At 32.1% G+C, this 22,038-nt stretch overlaps 1 protein-coding gene across 2 annotated transcripts in view; it reads left to right on the top strand.

Annotated features, from left to right (window-relative positions):
- Positions 1 to 22,038, top strand: part of LOC127736085 (STE20-like serine/threonine-protein kinase) — a 64,733-nt gene that overhangs the window by 798 nt on the left and 41,897 nt on the right. Inside the window, exons 2-10 of one of the 2 annotated variants that reach the window (XM_052246591.1) lie at positions 8,675 to 8,839; positions 9,616 to 9,814; positions 10,991 to 11,063; positions 13,683 to 13,759; positions 15,485 to 15,602; positions 17,457 to 17,538; positions 18,844 to 18,966; positions 20,563 to 20,667; positions 21,197 to 21,622. In XM_052246591.1, the coding sequence (XP_052102551.1) occupies positions 8,675 to 8,839; positions 9,616 to 9,814; positions 10,991 to 11,063; positions 13,683 to 13,759; positions 15,485 to 15,602; positions 17,457 to 17,538; positions 18,844 to 18,966; positions 20,563 to 20,667; positions 21,197 to 21,622 (1,368 nt within the window). Of the gene's footprint in view, positions 1 to 8,674; positions 8,840 to 9,058; positions 9,115 to 9,615; positions 9,815 to 10,990; positions 11,064 to 13,682; positions 13,760 to 15,484; positions 15,603 to 17,456; positions 17,539 to 18,843; positions 18,967 to 20,562; positions 20,668 to 21,196; positions 21,623 to 22,038 lie in introns of those variants that run through there. The other variant, XM_052246592.1, reaches the window with a different exon arrangement.

Raw genomic sequence — 22,038 nt, 5'->3', positions numbered from 1 at the left:
GGTTGGAATAGATAGTTTTCCATACACCTTATCGCTATTCCCGGCTGACCCGAGAATCTGTCCCGCTTGAACTATTGACGTCATACAACAATCACTTTTTTAATGTGGCGTCAGATATTTTGTATTATGACGTCAAAATTTTACTGGAACCTGTTTGATGTCCAGTAATGGCGGACAAATAGCGATAAGGTGTATTGTTGCAATTTGGGCAAGAGTTATTTCTATATCATCACCTTGTTCGAACAAGGAAATATTTCTTAATAAACCAGCCAAATTCTATTTGTATACTTGTGACGATGGTCACTGTTTACTTGGTGAGATTATTTATTTGGGGATATTGCATAAAGATAGTATTATTTTTAGTTTTTAGTTCCATAACTATTTCTTACAAAACTGGCCATGTAAATAACTTGTTGGGTTACTTCCTGTTTCTTGCAGGTTCTGACATCCCTGTCATCCAGGCCTGTCTTAATGTCCCATGGAAATATAAATATAATTCACTCATAGAGTCATTGTGCAGTCTAATCGCTTAGGATTTGAAATAAGCAGACAATCATTATTTGGCTTTCTGTTATACATGTAGAACATTTCATAAGGCAACAAGTAGACTAGCTGCTACCATACTTTTATATTCATTGTGTTTTTATATGATTATATTCAACCATACATGTATGCCCAGCTGGGATCTCCATGGATGAAAATTTCACGAAGGAGGAACTCTTAACTAGTACAAATCCTTGCATTTTGTGATAAAAAATATTCCATTCTATATTTCATTGTACATGTTGTAAGGAATATTGAATACTTTGATATATTGTTTAATATTCATTTCATTATAGAATAACCAATATTTTTAATGTTTTATAATTACAAATTCCACAGTAATATGCATCTTTGGATTCTGAAAGTAAACCAGATGTATTAATGATACAAATTGAGTTCGAAATTAGGATACAAAATTTCTTCAGATTATCAAGTTGCAATTGATATTCAAGTATTTACATTTTGTACTTTTAAACTACTGAAGTGGTTTATTGTGATCGATAATTGTTGTTATTTGGCATGAAATTATGTTCTGTTTTACGAAAAAGAGTATAACCTTGTACTCGTTTAAAAAGGGGGATGCTGATTGCGTAAATCAGTAAAAGCATGTGTTCAACTTGCTAAACTTTTTTTTTTCGTAATTGAATTTAAATTTTATTTTTTAATCTAAATTTTCATAAGCATTTGCTGAAAAAGTAATTAAATAATGCAGTTGATAGTCACTCTTGGTCAAGTGTTCCCCTGTCAGGTGTCTTGAAATATCTGTGCAAGTGATTAGTGATCGTTAGTGGGATACATGTATATCCCTCAGGGCCTTAAAACAGATATCAGGAGGACCCTTATTATACATACAATTATAATACAATAGGAGTTGTGCAATTACATATAATTGCTTACAAAAATGGTGACGGTTAGCGAAACGTAAACAAATTTTGATAACACCTTTCAATCAGTGCAGATATTTAACAATAGCGTTTTTTTTTATGATGTTAGAAGACAATTTAATGATGGCGGAAGATGATTTAACGGTGGTGGTGCGCCATCATAAAACAGGTCATGGAGATCCCTGTATGCCTTCTAAATAAATGTTTTGTTTATATTGATGTACATGTAGTTGTCCAATATCTCAGATTTTGGGTATACAACCGTCAACCGGAAGACCACAGACCCATTGGAAACATACTCACATTACGTACTAAACTCATGACTTTAGAATAAGTTGTTTTCTGATTAATTTTGAGTTTTTTTTATCCTTCCTTTGTTCATCACTACGATCTAGTAATGATCTTTTATCAGACTTGTTTGTACCACATCTTTCAATTTGGTTATTTAAATAAGAAGATCAACCATTTACACCTTTAAATAAAATGGTGGCCAAGGGAAATAACTCAAATTCAATTTACATCACGTAATAACATAAGCAATAATGTGAAAGTTGTCATTAACTTTATAATTTCTATTTCAAGCCGTAAATATTTATCTATTTTGATACATGTATAATAAAGTGCTGCTGCCTTGGGAATGGTATTAAAGCATTTGAAGACTATGACGTCTTGATGTCATTGGTTTGTTGTCCCATTCACGTGTGCGTCAATTGTTTTCACCCTCAAGGGAACCACTAAATTTAGAAATTGGAGGGATTTTTTCGACTGAGAGGTAATATGGTCTGCACAAGTGATGTCGCTTCAATGGAACATGATGTTTTGTTACACATTAAGGATCAGCTGCAATATGGAAATTAAATCAGATGCCTTGTTTAGGGACAGTTCCAAGCTAAATTTATGTTAAAGAACCCTTTCAACAAATCTATTAGGGATCTATATGTGGCATGCTGCAAGGCAAAATTTTGACCCATATCCAATTTATTTTCTATTTTCAGTGGAAGTCCAAATTCCCCATCCTTTATGTACATGTACATGTATTAGATTTATTGTTCTCATCCTGAATATGCATGAAATATTTGCGAGTTAGAGCAAAACTTGCATATATGGTTAAAAATTATTTGCAGGTCAAGACCTTAGTATCTCCATGTACATGTACCTGAAATCTTCAGAAATATCAAACAACCCATTTTGGAGTTTTTACCCTTTTATTGTCAAGTTAAGCAAATTTGTGAAAACCATAACGGATATACATTGTTAAAGTTTTAAATTTCACATTAAGTGTAAGCATTATAATATTTTGACAACAACATTACACTTTGTTGCTAGGTCATCTAAGATGAGGTTTACTCCCTGTATTCCTCTTTCTTTGTCAGATAAGATTCAGACTTTTACGTAATCTTTGATTTAATCAGATTTTAAACATATTGCTACCTATGATGGTAAAAAAAAACAGATCTGTCTGGGAAGTAAATTTGATTAGATTTGGATGTTAACACCCTATAAAGTGTTCAATGGTATTACTTCCTTTTCTTATTTCTCATTTAAAGTTTATTACCATAAATACATTTGTATTTCTATATGACATATTGATTGTTGACTTACCTGATATTTGTACCCATTGGACCAATTTTTACACATTCGTTATATTATATCAGTACAGAAGGAAGAGTTACACGATTTTAATTAGATATTTCAAAAGTTGAACATTTCTTGTTACATTTAATAACAATTTACCAGGTAGATTTTTTTCTTTCCTCAATTCTTCAAAATTAACAAAAAATTGTTTTGGCATATACAAAATGTAGTTTAACTAAAATAAATAAAAGATACAGTTGCAATTACTACAAATATAAAGTAATTTAGTATAATGAATGATAAAAGGTTTGCACTTTTAATATAAACACAAATTATAAAGCGTTATTTATAGTGATATATGTTAATGTATTATGCATGGTATTAATCTTTAAAATGTTGAAAGAGGTTCAGTTTTTCTCGGTTTTTCAGAGTGTAAATAGACATTTGTTAACGGAAACTTTAATAAGATATATGAGAAAAAAAGGAAATATTATGATGTCTTATAAGTATAAGGTGTTTTTTGCAAAAGTTCCTTATAATTGGGTTTTTAAAAAAAAACTATTGTACAGAGTAGCACAGTTTGATAAAACTGTCTTTGTAAACATCATGTTGTTATTTACTTTTTTATTTTTAATGTTTAATATTCAATACACCAGTGTATTTTTATTAAAGCCTGTGTTCAAGATTTTTAGTTTGTGAGATACTTGGTTCCATCTGCTGTGTATATTTACAGCTTTAAAGATTACGGGTAATTAAGAGCTTGTCTCTAGTGTGTGTGCTTAATTTGTTGTTTCTTCTGATGTGTCCAGGTTTGTGTTTGAATTTTTGTCTCATTTCAGTAAGTTAACTCAAATAAAATGTTGCTTGGTGTTAAGCGAGCAACAATCTGTCAGTCAAATAGAATGCTGACTTCAAAGAAAAGATTTTGAATTATTCATATGCCAGGTTATGAGTGACTACAGACAAGCATCTGTGCCCCTAGTCATGAGCATAGCAAAATGGTACTTGTCACAGAGGTCTCTGAAGTTTTCTATCCTCGGAGTCAAAAACAGATCTGTATTCTGTCTTACAGTAATGAGTATACCTTGGTAACAGGAGAATTTAATTGTAATTTGTTCAGAAAATTGGATAGCTTTAATATTATTTATCTCATCATAGAGAATGGTTTGTTGAAGAGAAACAGCTTTAGATCAAATGTTGTTAATTAAAGATGAAAGCTTTTCTGTGTCCAGGTTAACCCTTAAGACATACAACCATTAATGATAATTAATATTTTTATCAAATATATTTCACCTTGCACTGTTGTATATCATACATTTGAAAATCCTCTCAAAACATTTTCTATACATCAAGGTATATTCGTTTATAAAAGTAATTTATATACAAACAGAATTCTTACTGCCTCTGAAAACATTGCCTAGGTAACAACTTTAGGAAGGTATAGTATTGCTGCTCTGACTCATTAATATTCTTATATAGATTGAAATCATTGTAATTATGCTGATGGACTTTCAGACATTGTTATAATGTCATGAACAATAAATTGAAATAACCTACATGTAGGTTTTACATCAGTAAAGTACAAATTAGTAGTCAACATACAATGTATGTACATATTCACCGAGGTTAAACAGTTGTACAATTACATGTATATAAGTTACCTGTATCCCACATAATTATTTATGCTAGTGTAAAACATGAAGCACAGAATAGAACTTTCATTAACATGATTGAGGCCAATATGACATTGAACTGTTGGCATTCTGATTGGTTAAAAATCAGTGCAAATCTATTTGACCAAGCAATGTTATAACAGTATTATATGGATTTCTATCAATGATGTGCTTATAGTACAAATGTACTTAGTTAGGGTACTCGGTGTGGATTCATTTATCTTCTTGGGCACCAATTTTCCTAGGTTTAGGAATAATATATATTAGCTATTTTAGATATTGGTCCTGATGACACTGTGAATTACATATGACAAATCTATTCAGTGATCATTGTAATGAAGATGTCACTTCCTCAAAAGAATACATGTATGCCAGGTTAAAAAAATACCCATTATGTACATTGTAGGTCAAAATATTAAGGTTCACTGATTCCCTTTATATTGTAATAAAACTTTATAATGTCATTAGGTCAATGAAAATCCAAACTGTATGTATGTGGGGAAAGACTGGACAGATTGAAGTCTTGTTCTTTTTCCTGTAATACACTGTCTGCCCAGTGTCACTGATTCTCAGTTATAGAAACTTATGTATATTATGGTTTTGTCAATAGATAACATGTATTGGGACATTTTTTTTTGGCTAAAGGGGTTAAACATATTTGTAACATGGACATTTAAAAAAACAAAATAAGTTTACAGGCAATTTCACAAAACAGCATAATTTAGATAGATGGTTACATTGTTTACATATGAATTCTAGGAAAATTGATAATTATTACTATAGAAATTATGATTTGACAGCTTTATTGAACTTGACCTGTTAACGAAGGGGTACAGGTAACCAGTTTAGGACTTGTTGAATGAATTGTATCTTAGAAGTTATCAGTAAGAAATGTATGCTGATAGATATATGTATTAACTACTATTTAATGGATCTATCTCTCCTGATATGGGTACTTCACATACCTATCTACATAAACAGTTGTCATTGTAAAATGTTGGGTCATTGGAGTTTATTTTATAAAAAGTTAAAAACACAAACATCGTGCATAATCGGGATACATTTATACATATAAAATAAAAAGTAAAATCTTCCTCATTCCAGTGGGTGGTAAATTGTAATTAATATATCTACACTATACATGTATTATGTTTTACAGGAAACAATGGGTGGGGCTATATGTTACTCAATGTATGGACCAACATAGTTCATGTTATAAAACAAACGTTATCTTTTACATATGCATATAATGAGTGTGACTTTGGTTTACATTGAAGGAAAAGAATACATGTACAAGCATATAAAATGTTTACATCTAATAGGTTTTCATATTATATATAACTGGGAGATAAAATGATAAAATGAAAGATTGTATCAAGATTTTTTGTGTCAAAATCTATCAGGAAACACTTTATTCATTTTCTTAAGGTCAAATAGGAGGGATTTTTAAAAGGTCTTTTATGAAAAGGAAAATAATCGTGAAATTTAAGACAAATGAATGAATACATGTACATGTATAAAACTGTTTACAATATGATCTGAATTTTATATGAAGAATAAAGCTAAACTTATATAAAAAGATTGAAATGTAGGTGAAGGTGATTGGCATATAATAATGATATATATGCAATGTAAGTCAAGATAAGAACCTACTTAAGTCTTTGAGTGATAACATATGCGATACTTGCAGACAGGTAAAAAAAAAATTGACAGTATACATAACATGTCATCCTTGAGTGTTTTTTTAGTAAAAAAAAAACAAACAAAAACTTGCATGTAGTTAACCCTTACCATGTTGGGCTGTATTTAAAAATTCTTGTTTTTTGTTATTTTTCAAAAATGCAAATGAGCTGAAGCAAATGGTTAATTATAAGGTAAAAGGCTCAATGGAAAACCTTGTGTGTTATACGCCTGTTTACGGGACGTATTATGGTAAACCTCTGTCTGTCCGTCCGTCATCAACATGTCGGACATTAAATCAAAAACGCTTCAACCAATTTGCATAAAACTTTGGTGAATTGTTCATATCTATCTTTCGTTTTTTATAAAATTTAGATTTTACGTTTCTGAGTTTATATGGGGTTTTATTCTTTAAAAAATGGGGGATTTTCCAGTTTTCGGACAATAACTCAAAAATGCTTTCACCATTTTGCAAGAAACTTTGGTCAATTGTTTTATCTATTGACATGAGCTCTCTTTTGATTTTTATAAATTTCAGATTTTATGTTTCCGAGTTATGGAGTTTTATTCATTAAAAAAAGGGGGATTTTCCAGTTTTCGGACAATAACTCAAAAATGCTTTCAGCAGTTCTCATGAAACTTTGGAGAATTGTTTATATCTATTGATGTAAGCTCCCTTTCAATTTTTATAAATTTTAGATTTTACACTTCCAAGTTATGGGATTTTATTCATAAAAAAGGAGTGATTTTCTAGTTTTCGGACAATACCTTTAAAGTGCTTTGAGCAGTTTTCATTAAACTTTGGTGACTGGTTTATATCAATTAAGATAACCTCCCTTTAGTTTTTCACAAATTTCTGATATGACATTGAGAAGTTATTGAAATTTATTCGTAAAAAATGCGACGGTCATATCATGCGCTCATAGCGCAGCTGTTTATTTAATGATTTTGTGACATTTATTGACCCTCATGCCTCATGCCCAGAGTGATGGTATGCTGGAAAGTGCAGTTTTTGTGTGTCCTGCACAGAAAGGGGTCCTTGAGGAGCAACTTTATTTCCAAAGAGGTACCAATCAAAGAAAAGGTTCCTTGCTGCAGTAATCTTGATGTCTTTGAAATGTGTGTCAGTACAAAAGTTCAATAGCCCCCAAAAATGGCACCTAACCAATCAAATGATATGGCACAACATTCCCTGTCATGTCACCATTGCTGACTTAAGAAAGTTTTGTAAATCTATATCTAAGGTTCAGACTATACAATGTATCACAATAAAGTCTGTTTCTTACCTCTCCCTTAAAATTGTTAAAAAAAAATGTATTACACAATACTTTGAGAATGACCAGACCTCTACTATTATGTAATGGTGTTAAACAGGTGATAAACATTAAAAGAGTTTCAAATGTAGGTAAAAATAACATGTTTCAAATGTATAAAGGTAGGAAATAAACAATTACTCATCATAGATAATTAATAAAGTAGAGATTAAAAGCTCATGAAGGTATTCCATTCATAGTCAGATGTAAAGGATAATGCCAACATTTTATAGCTGAGTGCTTCATAATATCGTCAAGGAAGTAAAACATTTAAAAAATCAAGTTTTAATGTTTCATGTAATAGGGGTAAAGAATCAATGAAGAACTTAGGCTTTTTTATGGAATAAGGGCACAAGGCTATATCAAACATATCACAAGGTCACGAACCTATATGTTTATGCATTCATAATTATTCCCTTTATGAATTAAAATAGTTTAAGATAATCTCTGTAGTGGCTAGTAATGTACTTCTACGTGTATGTACCAAATTAGCAATTATATATTCTTCTTTATACCAATCTCCTTTTAGCAGATTAAAATAAAAAGAAAATAGCATTCAGTTGTTTTACTTAATATAAAATTCAAATGTGGTACTGTTTGTGTGCACTTTGTTTCTTTTAAGTGCTGGAGGATGTTGGTTTGAAACCAAGCTGGGTAAAAGCAAAGACTTGATAATTGGTATATGCTTCTTCTCCGCTCAGCACACACAATTTTGTAGTAAGAGCAAAGACTGGTAGGCTAAAAATCAGAATAATGTTTCGTGGGTATGGTGACATGTCTTCTTATAGACTGTTACCTTGTAAGGTACTGTAGCTGGTTAAAAATTTGGCTCAACGTTTCTGTCTAGTATAAAGTAGAATTAACATCACATTATCATGTTCTCATCCTGACTAGGCGTTTAATTTGCCACTGGACGGTAAACAGTCATCCATTATCTTCATACTTTGTTTCTTTTCTTTTATTCAATACATTCCAATATTGACTAAAAATTTGCACCTATTTTCAGGCTGAAAATAAAGAGAAGAATATTTTGGCAGCTTTAAAACATGTTGAGATTAAAAGTGAAGAAGACATAGAGGACTTCTCAGTAGAAATAAATATCTTAACAGACTGTAGACATAAAAATGTTGTATCACTATACGAGGCTTTCTACTTTGATAGTAAATTATGGGTAAGTACTTGTATTGTTTTAACACCTATCTGTTACAAGTACCACTTTAGTACATATTAAGAGTCTTAGAGAATAACTGTTATATGGGGAAAAAAATGAATAAGAAAGATAGAAAATGGAAAAAAAAATGCAGAATACTTAATATATCATTGTTTAATGTCTAAGTTCATATCTGCAACTTACTTAGTAATAGGATCATCTAGACTTGTGTACATTTATGAATATATATTTTGGGAGTAGGTCAGCATCCAAGCAAAAGTTGGTCGCAGTCAGAGGTAATACATCATTAATAAAAAAAGGACTCTAAACTTGTAATTCAAGCTGTGTCTTGAAAAGAATAAGTTGCTAGGAACAAGCTTTCATGATTCATTGATCTTATTATGAATAAGTTGCTAGGACAAGCTTTCATGATTCATTGATCTTATTAAGAATAAGTTGCTAGGAACAAGCTTTCATGATTCATTGATCTTATTAAGAATAAGTTGCTAGGAACAAGCTTTCATGATTCATTGATCTTATTTAAGTTTTTACATCCTAGTTCATATATTCGTACCTGTAAGTTAGAAGATCATCTGAACTTGTAAAGGGATGGATCATTGGGAGTACCGGTAGGTCAACATCAGTGCAATAGTAGGTGATTGGCTTCATATATTTTAGGCAGATATCTTTAACATATCTTTGTTACTCTGTGCTTACAAGAGAGCATTGCTTTAAAATCTTATTTTTGGATGAAATACTGCCTACCTTTAAACAAATTTACATTGATGTTATTTCAGATGTTTATTGAGTATTGTGGTGGAGGAGCGTTGGATAGTATCATGGTGGAGCTGGAGAAGCCATTGAATGAGAAACAGATCCGTTACGTTTGTCATGAGATGTGTGAAGGTTTAGAGTTCTTACATGAAAGCAAAGTTATACATAGAGATTTAAAGGCTGGTAATGTACTCCTCACACAGGAAGGAGATGTCAAACTAGGTTTGTATTTATTTTAACATCTTGGCTGTCTGATTTTATTTTGACATGTGTGCAAAGGCTTTTTACTGAAGACTAGACATAGTTAATACTTTCTAATAACCCTGATGTAAACAAGTTTAGCTTCATATTTAACTAGCTAGAAATTCAACTTGTCATCTGAGCAAGACGGTCCATCCATATTTTGTATAATATGCATGAATTGATGCCTTATGCTCTGAAATTGACTTCTGTTGTCCTTGTTAACATCGCTTCATTGGTCTCTTGGTTGCATGCTCACCTTAAATGCCAGAGATCATTAGTGCAATTCCCAGCAAGGAATTTATATACATATTCAGATGGATAACATATTGTGATATGTAGAAAACCAGCATTGTACTAGACTGACACAATGTAACAGTCAACCTACCTTAACACTTCATTCTGACTCTAAGCTGACAAGTCAACTCTGACACCTCAATAATGCGAGCTTGGAAGAGATACAGCATTTACAAATTTTAAAGGTTTTGTTTTGACCTGGCTTGGTATTGAGCCCACAAGATCTCACACTGGAGGTTAACAGTGGACCAACAAGGCAGTTTAATATTACTCAGAAAGAAAGCAATATTAATTTTGTTACTGAAGTTTGGCAAAATATTCCCATTAAGTGTCATTTAATTTGTACTTGCATCCTTGGGGTGAAATAGAAATCACTTTATCTGTACATGTATGTCTTTGTAAGTCATCTCTGGTTCAGATCTTTTGAATGCCATGAAGGATATTCAAAATATTTGATATTGTTGTTGCCCATTGTCAGAAGGTGTGTCAGGAATAAGGTTCGAATGTCTGTCTGCAAGGTCAAGGTTGCAAATACTTATTTCATCATGTTAATGAGTAGCACATGTAATGTTGACAATTGCTTAAAGTTTAGAACAGTGAAAAAAAAAATAACTTCAAAGATAATATATTATCTTGAATGCTTTGTATATTGAGATCAATAACAGGGTTTTCATTTTGTGAGCTTTATCAGTTTGGCGACTATTTTAAAGCCCTGCCCCCTATAGCTAGGTCATGGTCCAGTGACTTTGAATTGATTACCAATGTTGCTGTCCATCAGATTGTCTTTTTCGAAATATTTTGTAGACAGGCAAGACTGTGTCAACAGTTTATTGAATTAATTATTGATGTTATACATTTCAGCTGACTTTGGTGTGTCTGCTATGAATACAAAAACAGTTCAGAGACGGGACTCCTTCATTGGTACACCCTATTGGTAAGTCATGTGTGGAGATGACAGTCCTTGTAATTAGGTTGCTGCTGTTGTAAGACCTCAATTATAGCTGAATTCATTACTCCTATATCATTTTCCATGTCAGTGTTATCAAAGGGAGGAGATGTGGTATGATTATAAATGAAACAGTTAAACACTTTGATTAAAGGACAAGAAAGTAAACAATTACAGTTTACCATACAACTTATTACAATATGTTAAATCCAGGCCATAATCTTGCCTGCGAAATGACGATTTAAGTCTCCAAAGAATTTTGAAAATCGCTAAATCTCGCCAGCCGACTGACTTCATGGCGAAGTCAAATCGCTATGAAATTTGGTAAAAGGGAGACAACTTGTGAATTACAAGTCTCCCAGGTAAAAAAAAAGGTCGACTGACAAGGAAAATCAAGATTTTCGAAACGACTCAGGACTAATACTGTCGACGATCAAATTAAATAAATACAACGGCGACTTTGAACATCCTCAGATATAACACATTCAAAACTATTCAAACGGAAAACTGATCGTCTGTTAAAGTTATCATTTTACAATGATTTTTATCTGAGGATGTTGCGTAATCACTCCGCTGATTTGTTTTATTTTTATTTATTACGAGTCGATCAAATTGTACTATTCAGTTGGTTAAGGTTGGGAATTAATGGTAGATATATTATATTCATTGAATAAAAATTGAAATATAAAAGGTAGAAAGACAGCTGATGGAATACTGTGATTGACACTCGACCAGCTGTGATCAGCAGTGGATTTTTTTTTCACGACCATTTCGTTGATAGGGAAGATATCTTTAAAAAATGATAGAAATTAGCTCCTTATTGGTTAATTAATATGTGATTGACAGATATTTTCATTTATAGGCTTACAATCTTTAACGAGAATCTCAATTTACAACTACATGTAACATGATGTCCTGGACATTCAATAATGTTTTACAAAATAATGACAAGTTGTGATATAAATTAAATTCCCAGTCATGTGAAATTCATCAGGTAAACTGGGAGTCATATTTTCTGGACATTTAAAAATAAATTGAGGCAGATGCACATGAATTTAATGCATCATAATATTACTAGGCTACTCCCTCATGATCATGTCCCAAGCAACAAATCTTATTTAAACTTAAATTTAAGTTGACAGTACAAATGGTATCAATGAATAGATAACAACTATATTGTCTAAACCTTTTTATTAAGAACTTTCTATATATATACATTTTGTACAATAACATGAAAAGACTGCAAGTATATTTTTTATTGCATACAAAACAATTTCCTTAGTGATAAGCACGAGAACACGATGCAACCGAAACGGTAATGGAATCTCACTTCTCCAAGAAATTGACCACTTCTCCCTTCTCTCTCATGGAAGGAGAAGTCACTTCTCCCTCTCCAAAATCCTAGATTAGGCCCTGGTTAAATCCAAACGGTATAGTAAGCTACAACAGTGATAACAAAATATTTAACAATTCAAAATATAAAACTAACTACCTGAGTAACCAACAACAATCACTGGACAAAAAGCTCTTAGTTTCTTTAAAGGCACATAAAGCATGTGTACACAATCCTCCTCCAAACATGGGATGATGGTGTAACAGCATGTGTACACAACCCTCCTCCAAACATGGGATGATGGTGTAACAGCATGTGTACACAACCCTCCTCCAAACATGGGATGATGGTGTAACAGCATGTGTACACAATCCTCCTCCAAACATGGGATGATGGTGTAACAGCATGTGTACACAACCCTCCTCCAAACATGGGATGATGGTGTAACAGCATGTGTACACAACCCTCCTCCAAACATGGGATGATGGTGTAACAGCATGTGTACACAATCCTCCTCCAAACATGGGATGATGGTGTAACAGCATGTGTACACAACCCTCCTCCAAACATGGGATGATGGTGTAACAGCATGTATACACAACCCTCCTCCAAACATGGGATGATGGTGTAACAGCATGTGTACACAACCCTCCTCCAAACATGGGATGATGGTGTAACAGCATGTGTACACAACCCTCCTCCAAACATGGGATGATGGTGTAACAGCATGTGTACACAACCCTCCTCCAAACATGGGATGATGGTGTAACAGCATGTGTACACAACCCTCCTCCAAACATGGGATGATGGTGTAGCAGCACAACAATAGAACAAACTATTAATATAAGGTGAAAAGGGCTTGACTCATCAGATCGTAACTAAGTGCAAAAACAACTAACCAAATGACAAAAAGGCACAAAGTACCAATCTAGGACTACTTATAGTAGTTACTGAAATAAAGTTTAAAATCCCAATTTCAACTTGCTAATATAGACCTTGTTTTCAAAGACATAAAAAATATTTTTGGTACAGTTGATACACTAGATTGTTCTTTTCCTGTCTGTGACTATAACTACTGTATCAGAATTGTTAATAGAAGGTAATTTATCCTTAGTTTGAAATAAGTGTGTGTTTTTTGTTACATTCAAATTGTCTGTGAGAGCTCAAGCTTTAATAGGGACCAGTAGTAATTTGAATGAAATTTTTATATTGACAAAATAATCTTTGCCTTTTGAAGTTTTAAAAAATTAATTTTGTATTTCCTTTGCTTATAGGATGGCTCCAGAGGTTATTATGTGTGAAACGTTAAAAGACAGTCCATACAATTATAAGGCTGATATTTGGTCACTAGGTAAGTGTGAAGGATTTTGGATGATGTTATTAGCTAGCAATATGTCTCCACTTAAGATACTGTGGATTCAACCCCAAGGCATATTTAAGGGTATGCAATGCTGCCTGAACCTAAGCTATAATCCCTTCTGTGGGTTAATTGATGACATGATGTAAGCTACTTTTTAACCCTATCTCATAAGCCCTTCAGTATAAACCACCAACTTTTGAGATCTTACCAATTGATAAATTACATAAACTAGCTTGTTATTGTTCTTAGTATGCATGAAATGATTGGTACATGTACTTGAAATTACTGTAAATTCTGAAATTGTTGTGATGTTTTAATTATTGCTAAAAATTGCATGGGAAAGTTTTCACACGAATAAAAAGCATTTTAAATTTTGATAGCATAATTTGCTGCATTTCCTGAAATCATAATGATTATTCTCATATTTTTGTGCTTTGTTTAATAATCACAATAATAGATGCACGCAAAAATTTGTGAATTTGCAATATGTATGTACAACATTCATTTTCATAGGAAAACAAAAATTATGTTTTGTAATGGAAAAGAAGAAATCTGGTGTATTTCTATATGGCAAAATATTTTTACATGCATTTGATTAAACCCAAAACCAGAACTGTGTTTTTACTGTTTTCATCTTGAGTCACGGACAGAGCAAAACCTCATACAACACTTTACGTTCGTGATGGCACTTGCACTGGTTTGAGCATAGATCTTTGCTAGATGCACTTCATTTGTGCATAATATCATGCACATGTGATGTCATTTCAACAAATAACATGATGATGTAAATACTTGTGATTTACAACGAAAAACTTTTATGATATTCATATGTAGCTACAATATTTACACTTACTGTTTCCTTCTACATACATAAAACCAGCATCACATTTAATCATATCAAATTTGAAAATTCATTATAAAATTGAGAATGGAAACGGGGAATGTGTCAAAGAGACAATAACCCGACCAAAGAGCAGAAAACAGCCCAAGGCCACCAATGTAACCCATATCATGCCAACAACTGGTTTTAGAATAAATGTGTTTATTTCCGATGCAAAGACCCTACGAGTGAATCAATATTAATTCCAAAAAATGCCATCTTTAATGACCTGACAACAGTATGTAACTATATCCCTTCTAAATAATAAAATTGAGAATGGAAATGGGGAATGTGTCAAAGAGACAACAATCCGACCATAGAGCAGACAACAGCCGAAAGTCTGTTTAAAGGTTTGGTTAGCTTTTGAGGTGAATGACGACATTTTTGTGCTTTGTATAGAAATTACCATAAAAGATTGGATGTGAAATACCCGAATTTATAAGATGTCGGCATGTTGATTTATATTTATGAATGATGTCCTTGTATTGATGATAAAATTTAGTAAATGTTTTGTGATATCGAAAACCCTGGTGTAATAATTTTTCAGTAATACAGAGATTTCTTTCGTTAAAATCAAATACATTGTTACATACACGAGTGAATCGAACAAGTTGAGATATATAAACACCATAAGATGGTTACAAGGGAACGTCACCATCTAAAAATGGATAATTAACAAAAGGAAATGAAAAATAATCTCTTTTATCGTAAATTTTGGTATTAAGCTGAATGTATTCTGATAAGATTTTTGCCTTAATACCTTTTTTTCATCTTTTAATCATTATCAATTAAACTTTATTGAGACTGATAAATGTATTTCTTGTGTTTAATTGCAGGTATCACAATGATAGAATTTGCTCAGATAGAACCCCCAAACCATGACATGCATCCTATGAGAGTTCTGATCAAGATACAGAAATCAGACCCTCCAACATTAAGTGGACCATCACGATGGTAGGTTAAGCTTTTAAAATCAGAGTAATATAGATTTGAAATACGACTGAATTATCTCCCTTTTAGATTTCTACTATCATAGTTGTATACAATGTATTTTAATGAAAGATGATGTGGGTTATACATCAATGAGACAGGAACTTGTCTTATGCAAAAACGACAAAGGACAAGATGCAGTCTCTGGTTTTATGCTTCAAAATAAAGTATTACATCTATACAAAAAAAACAAATGACAAAGGACAAGATGCAGTCTCTTTGGTTTTATGCTTCAAAATAAGGTATTAGGTCCATTTAATATTACTCTTAATGCTAATGGTGTTGATAGTAGTGATAGGAGTCAATCAGATTTTTTGACCGATGATTGATGATCCGTACAGTCTTTAATTGTGTCGGTTATCATAAAAACCGGTCAAACCAGATTGATAAATCTACATAGAAATACAAGTTTACTGAAATCAATGCTCGCGAGGGTAAATGATGTTGACCATACAACATGTATATAAGATCTATTTTCAATGTTTCGGTTTTATAACTGCTCTCATGATTTATAGCAGAGCAACAAAAATCACCCTTTTTAGCTGTCAAAACATAAAAAAAAAACACAAAAACAATCTCTTGAGTTGTAAAATGATCATCAAATCAAGGAACCCGACCATCAATGTTTGGGATGTTTCTGATGATCTGTGCACCACTAATTGATAGATCGGGACAAAGTTTTAATTTGACTTTATTAACCTTCATAGATCTTTTGTTAAAACACTGTAAGTACATGATACTGTGTTTAACATGAAGAAGGCTTCTTTTTGCAAACAACATAGGAAAACTCGCAAATTTACACTAGTCACATACACATCGCTAATAAAGTTTGATTCTATGTTCTATTGGAATGCCTACATTACCAAAAGTCAACCTTAACATATTTCTTATTCGTGTGGTTCCTGATATTTATGTCCACTGCACAATGCGTTGAGGGGAACATAGAAATTCCAGCGGTCAGTCTGTCCGGTCTTGTTAGCGCTCTCACGTGTACAATTCTTGCCAGATTTTTATGAAACTTATATCATAGGTTTATATCAGCAATGTCTTGGATGAATTTGAAAATCAGTGCTGATCAATTATTTTTTAAAGAGTTATGCCCCTTGGAAACATTAATTATATGGAGAATTGAATTTTTAGCGCTCTTGTGTACAATTCTTGCCAGAATTTTATGAAACTTAAATCATAGATTTATATCAGCAATGTCTTGGACGAGTTCAAAATCTAGTGCAGATCAATTAGTTTTAAAAGAGTTATGCCCCTTGGAAACATTAAATATATGGAAAATTGCATTGTTAGTGCTCTCATGTGTTCAATTCTTGCCATATTTTTATGAAACTTATATCATAGGTTTATATCAGCAATGTCTTGGACGAGTTCGAAAATCAGTGCCGATCTACAATTTTTAAAGAGTTATGACCCTCAGAAATATTAAATGTATGGAAAATTGCCTTATGAGCACTCTAATGTGTACAATTCTTGCCAGATTTTCATGAAATTTATATTAAAGGTTTATATCATCAATGTTAATGACACTTTCGAAAACAATTTCTGATCAAATATAACTCTGTTCTTTTATTCATTTGAAAAAGCTGAAAATGGGCAAAGTTTATTTTCCATTCATTAATAAAAATGCATTTATAAATGGCTCCTTTTACTAAACCAAGTGGTCTTTTGGAATGGGACATGCATATCCAAGATTTTTTTTTATTTTTGTCAATTTCGATGAATTAAGCAACATAAACATTTTAATTTGTTTATTTACATTAAAATCAATGATATAATTTGTATAAAAATATTTATCATTTTTGTTTTTAGGACAAAAAGTTTTAATGAATTTATCAAGATTTGTTTGAATAAAGACCCAGAACAAAGACCAACAGCTGGAGAATTATTACAGGTATGACTAGAGAATAGTCAGAATTATTTGTTAGATGATAAATCTTAGAGTAGAAGGCAGACAACAGAATTTTTAATACTAACCTGTTGTTTAGAAACTTTATCACTGACACTAAATACTGTAAATTCAGAAATTATCTTAGATTTATATTATTGCGAATAATGTGACTATTTGAGTATCGCAATAAGAAGAACTTGCATTCTGATATCTGGTACATATATCTGTATGCAAATTTTGCAGAAATCACAATAATTATTCTTTCATTTTTGTCTATTCTTCAAAAAAATCACAAAATAATTTCTGAATTAACAGAAGTCAATATTATTATTATTATTATTATCATATATACATTGTATCCAAAGTTTGATTAAAGAACACATCAGAAAATTGCAGACTGGTAGTTTTAAAAAAAAGTTTCAAACCAACAGAATGACTGACTTCTGTATGACAGCCATGAAAAAGTGAATATAAAGTGATAACATGTATTTCATTATGACTATACATTTTGAAATTTAATGTTAACTCAGTCAACTTGAAATTGCTTTTGCAACATTTATTAAAATGATAGTGTGTTAGATTAAAACAACTTGTAGAAAATGTGTTTATTCCAAAAACAAAAGCATTACGGCTTATCTGTCTCAGAAACAAAAACCTTTAAACAATACAATAAGAAGTTGAAAATAAAAAAATACTTCTGGGTTCTTGGTGACCGTAAAATCTATCTTCCACAATAACCGAAAACCTATACAATAGATGTTTGAGCTGTGCTCAGGTCAATTGTTATGAATGTAGAGATGCACTTAATTTATGGGTTAGCGGTAGATTTGGTTAACTGTTGAAGGTTTGTGATTATCCTAAAACTGATGAAAGTTTATGATTATCCTTAGTTATCTGGTTTTCTCCAGCAGTGAGGCTTGCACCATATTTTTATGCCCATTTTTATGCCCATTTATGGGCATTATGTTTTTCGGTCTGTATGTTCGTTTTTCCGTCCGTCCGTCTGTCCCGCTTCAGGTTAAAGTTTTTGGTCAAGGTAGTTTTTGATGAAGTTGAAGTCCAATCAACTTGAAACTTAGTACACATGTTCCCTACGATATGATCTTTCTAATTTTAATGCCAAATTAGAGTTTTGACCCCAATTTCATGGTCCACTGAACATAGAAAATGATAGTGCGAATGGGGCATCCGTGTACTATAGACACATTCTTGTTTTTACTGAATAGAAAGTCAATAAACAGACAGACAAAATATTCAAATGATTTTAATGATGACAGGATATTGATATAAATTACATTTTTATTTCAGCACAAATTTATCAAAGATTACACAGATAAAAGTGACATATTAAACTTAGTGTTAGAATCTAAAGCTGAGGTTGTAGAAACTGTAGAAGATTTAACTGAGGAAGATGATATCAAAGAAATGAAGGTAATATATACAGTAATGAGGTACAAAATGATTATTATGTCAATAATAAAGAATATTTCACATGTTGGACATAACTATCATATAACTTGTCAGATGCTTACATACATATGTACAAATCTACCTAAAAGATACCAGTAATAAACTGTTTTTATGCCCCCGCCGTAGTGGCATTTAGTTTTACCCTTGTCTGTCTGTATGTACGAACGTACGTCCGTACGTCCCAAAATTGGTTTCCGTTCTCTAACTTGAGTTTGCCTCAACCAAATGTTATGAAACTTATACACAATGCTTATTACCAGTGGCGTCACTTTAACCGTTCTAGAGTTATGCCCCTTTATAAATGGTAAAAATTGCAAAATTTTTAGTTTCCATTCTCCAACTTAAGTTTGCCTCAACCAAATGTTATGAAACTTATACACAATGCTTATTACCACAAAATAAAGATCAAAGTTTGAATTTTTGGTGGCGTCACTTAAACCGTTCTCGAGTTATGCCCCTTTATAAATGGAAAAAAATGCAAAAGTTTTAGTTTCCGTTCTCTTAAGTTGCCTCAACCAAATGTTATGAAACTTATACACAATACTTTTTACCACAAAACACAGATCAAGTTGAATTTTGGTGGCATCACTTTAATCATTATCGAGTTGTGCCCCTTTGTAAATCGAAAAATTGCTGAATTTTTAGTTTCCGTTCTGTAACTTAAGTTTGCCCCAACCAAACATTATGAAACCTTTACACAATACTTATTACCACAAAACTCAGATCAAGTACAAATTTGGGTAGCGTCACTTTTATTGTTCTTGAGTTATGTCCCTTTATAATGTTGTATGCAAGTGGGGGCATGGACACATTCTCCATTTATTTTCTTAAAATTTACAACTGCCTTGGAGATATGTTGCTTGCCTCCAGTGCAAGAGTTCATAGTTTTTATCCCCGTTCAGGTCAATCCATAGACTCTAAAATTGATGTTTGCTGCTTTAACACCAAGCACAAAGTCTAGTATGGACAAAGGACTGGGTGGTTGGGAGATAGAATGAGATATCTGGTTAGAATTACAAGCCTTTCTGCAGACTGTTGCCTTGTACGCTAGCACAATTAGAATCCAACTGAGTGTGTTAGACTTGTACACAGCAGTGTGTAGTATCATATTACTGTCCTAAATATGCATGCCTTATTTGTTCCTGAACACTAATCAGCTACCAATGAATCATGTGAAATTAACTAATTAAAAATCCTGTGTTTACATAAGTCTTATTGTTAATTGTGTACTTGCATCTTTGTCATTTAGCAATTAATTGGTCAATTTAGGTAGATATGAGAACGTTTATATTGATGAGTTCATATATTACTAGATGACTTGCTGTGATGGTCGTAAAGTGGAAGAATTAGTTCTTGATAAGTGATTTAAAAATTAAAAAATAACAATTTTGCTTTTCTTTTATAAAAGTAAAGAATACACATGTGTACCTTTAGATACCTTTGAAAAATCATCATTTACCATCTCTAAAAGTTATTTAACTTATTTTCATCACATTGTATTCATTCTGTGATTGTTTTAGATATTTATTGACTTTATAATAACACTTACTATTTTAGCGTCACATGAGTGATATGTCCAGTATAGATTTAGATGAAATATCAACTTCTGGTGGGGAAACAGATCATGAAAAAGCTCCCACTCCTGAAAAAGAAGTTGTCAAAGTAAGTTTTTACCTTTTAGGTTTTTTGCATATGGATATTATGGAGTTATTGCACTAATATTTGTTTTTATTTTATTCTGAGGAGAATATCATATGAGCTTTAGATTGCAATTTTAAAATATTCTACTTGGACAATCTCCCCCACTATTCTTGCTATAACCTTATATTATTCTGATACAAACAGCATGCTTTTTAACACTCGCTTGAAAAAATAATAAAAAAAACAATGCCGCTCACTTGAATATTATTCATTTTGTTTAGAAAATATTTAGAAAATAATTGTTTGCTAGCAGAAAAATCTAGTATTCATTATTGCTAAATTAAAGTTTCTGTATGAGATAGCACAGCCAAAATTTAATACACATTTGTAGGCACTTTTATTGTATTTAATAATTCAAATATAGAAACAACAGTTATATATGTAATGGTAATGTGTCAGTATGCATGGCATTGAAAATAAAGTGTAGCACGAGTTGTCTCTCTTCCTATTATACTTGCCTTTTAAAGATAAATGTTTCATTATTTTACAGGAAAAGAAGAAAATATCAGGTGTTGAAGAGAAAAAAGAACCAGTTATTGTTGAAGAGAAAAAAGAACCAGTTGTTGTTGAAGAGAAAAAAGAACCAGTTGTTGTTGAAAAGAAAACAGAACTTGCAGTTGTTGAAGAAAAGAAAGAAACAACTGTTGTGGAAGAGAAGAAAATTGAGGAAAAAGAAGAAGAAAAGCCTGTTGAACCAGTGCCTGTGGTACCAGAACCTTCAGTGTCTCCTAAACCTTCTCCCAAACAGTCCCCAGCGCCCTCTCCTGAACGGTCTCCTGTAACCACACCTCAGAAACAAGCATCTCCTCAACGATCTCCAGAAGCAAGTCCACAGAAAATTGCCAAAGAAGAACAAGATAAATCATCTGACGAAGGTCTGGGACCAAGCAGTGATGAAAAATCTGATACAAGCCAGGTAATATTATACTCAATTCTTATCGTTATCTGATGAAGGTCTGGGACCAAGCAGTGATTAAAAATCTGATACTAACCAGGTAATATTATACTCGATTCTTATTATTATATTTCATTCACCTTATCCAAAGTTTATTGTAGAGCCTGCAAAATTGATGTGGGGAAAGCAATACTAGATGTAGATTCCATAGTTGCATTGGCATCGTTAAAATTTAGGTTCAAGTTTTTGTCGAGCCTGCAACTTCTGTCGCAGAAAGCGAGACATAGGGATAGTGATCTAGTGGCAGCGACAACGGCATTAACTAACTACTTAAAAAGCTTTATATTTCAGAAGGTAGAAGTCCTGGGTGCTTCATCCTTTGTATATAGATAGATGATCGTAAAATGCAAATTGATTGCATGCTAAATTAAACGAAT

This window comes from Mytilus californianus, unplaced genomic scaffold (assembly GCF_021869535.1).
Source record: "Mytilus californianus isolate M0D057914Y unplaced genomic scaffold, xbMytCali1.0.p SCAF_3, whole genome shotgun sequence".
In the NCBI taxonomy this organism is placed as follows: Eukaryota; Metazoa; Mollusca; class Bivalvia; order Mytilida; family Mytilidae; genus Mytilus; species Mytilus californianus.
This window is presented reverse-complemented; position numbering and strand designations above follow the sequence as displayed.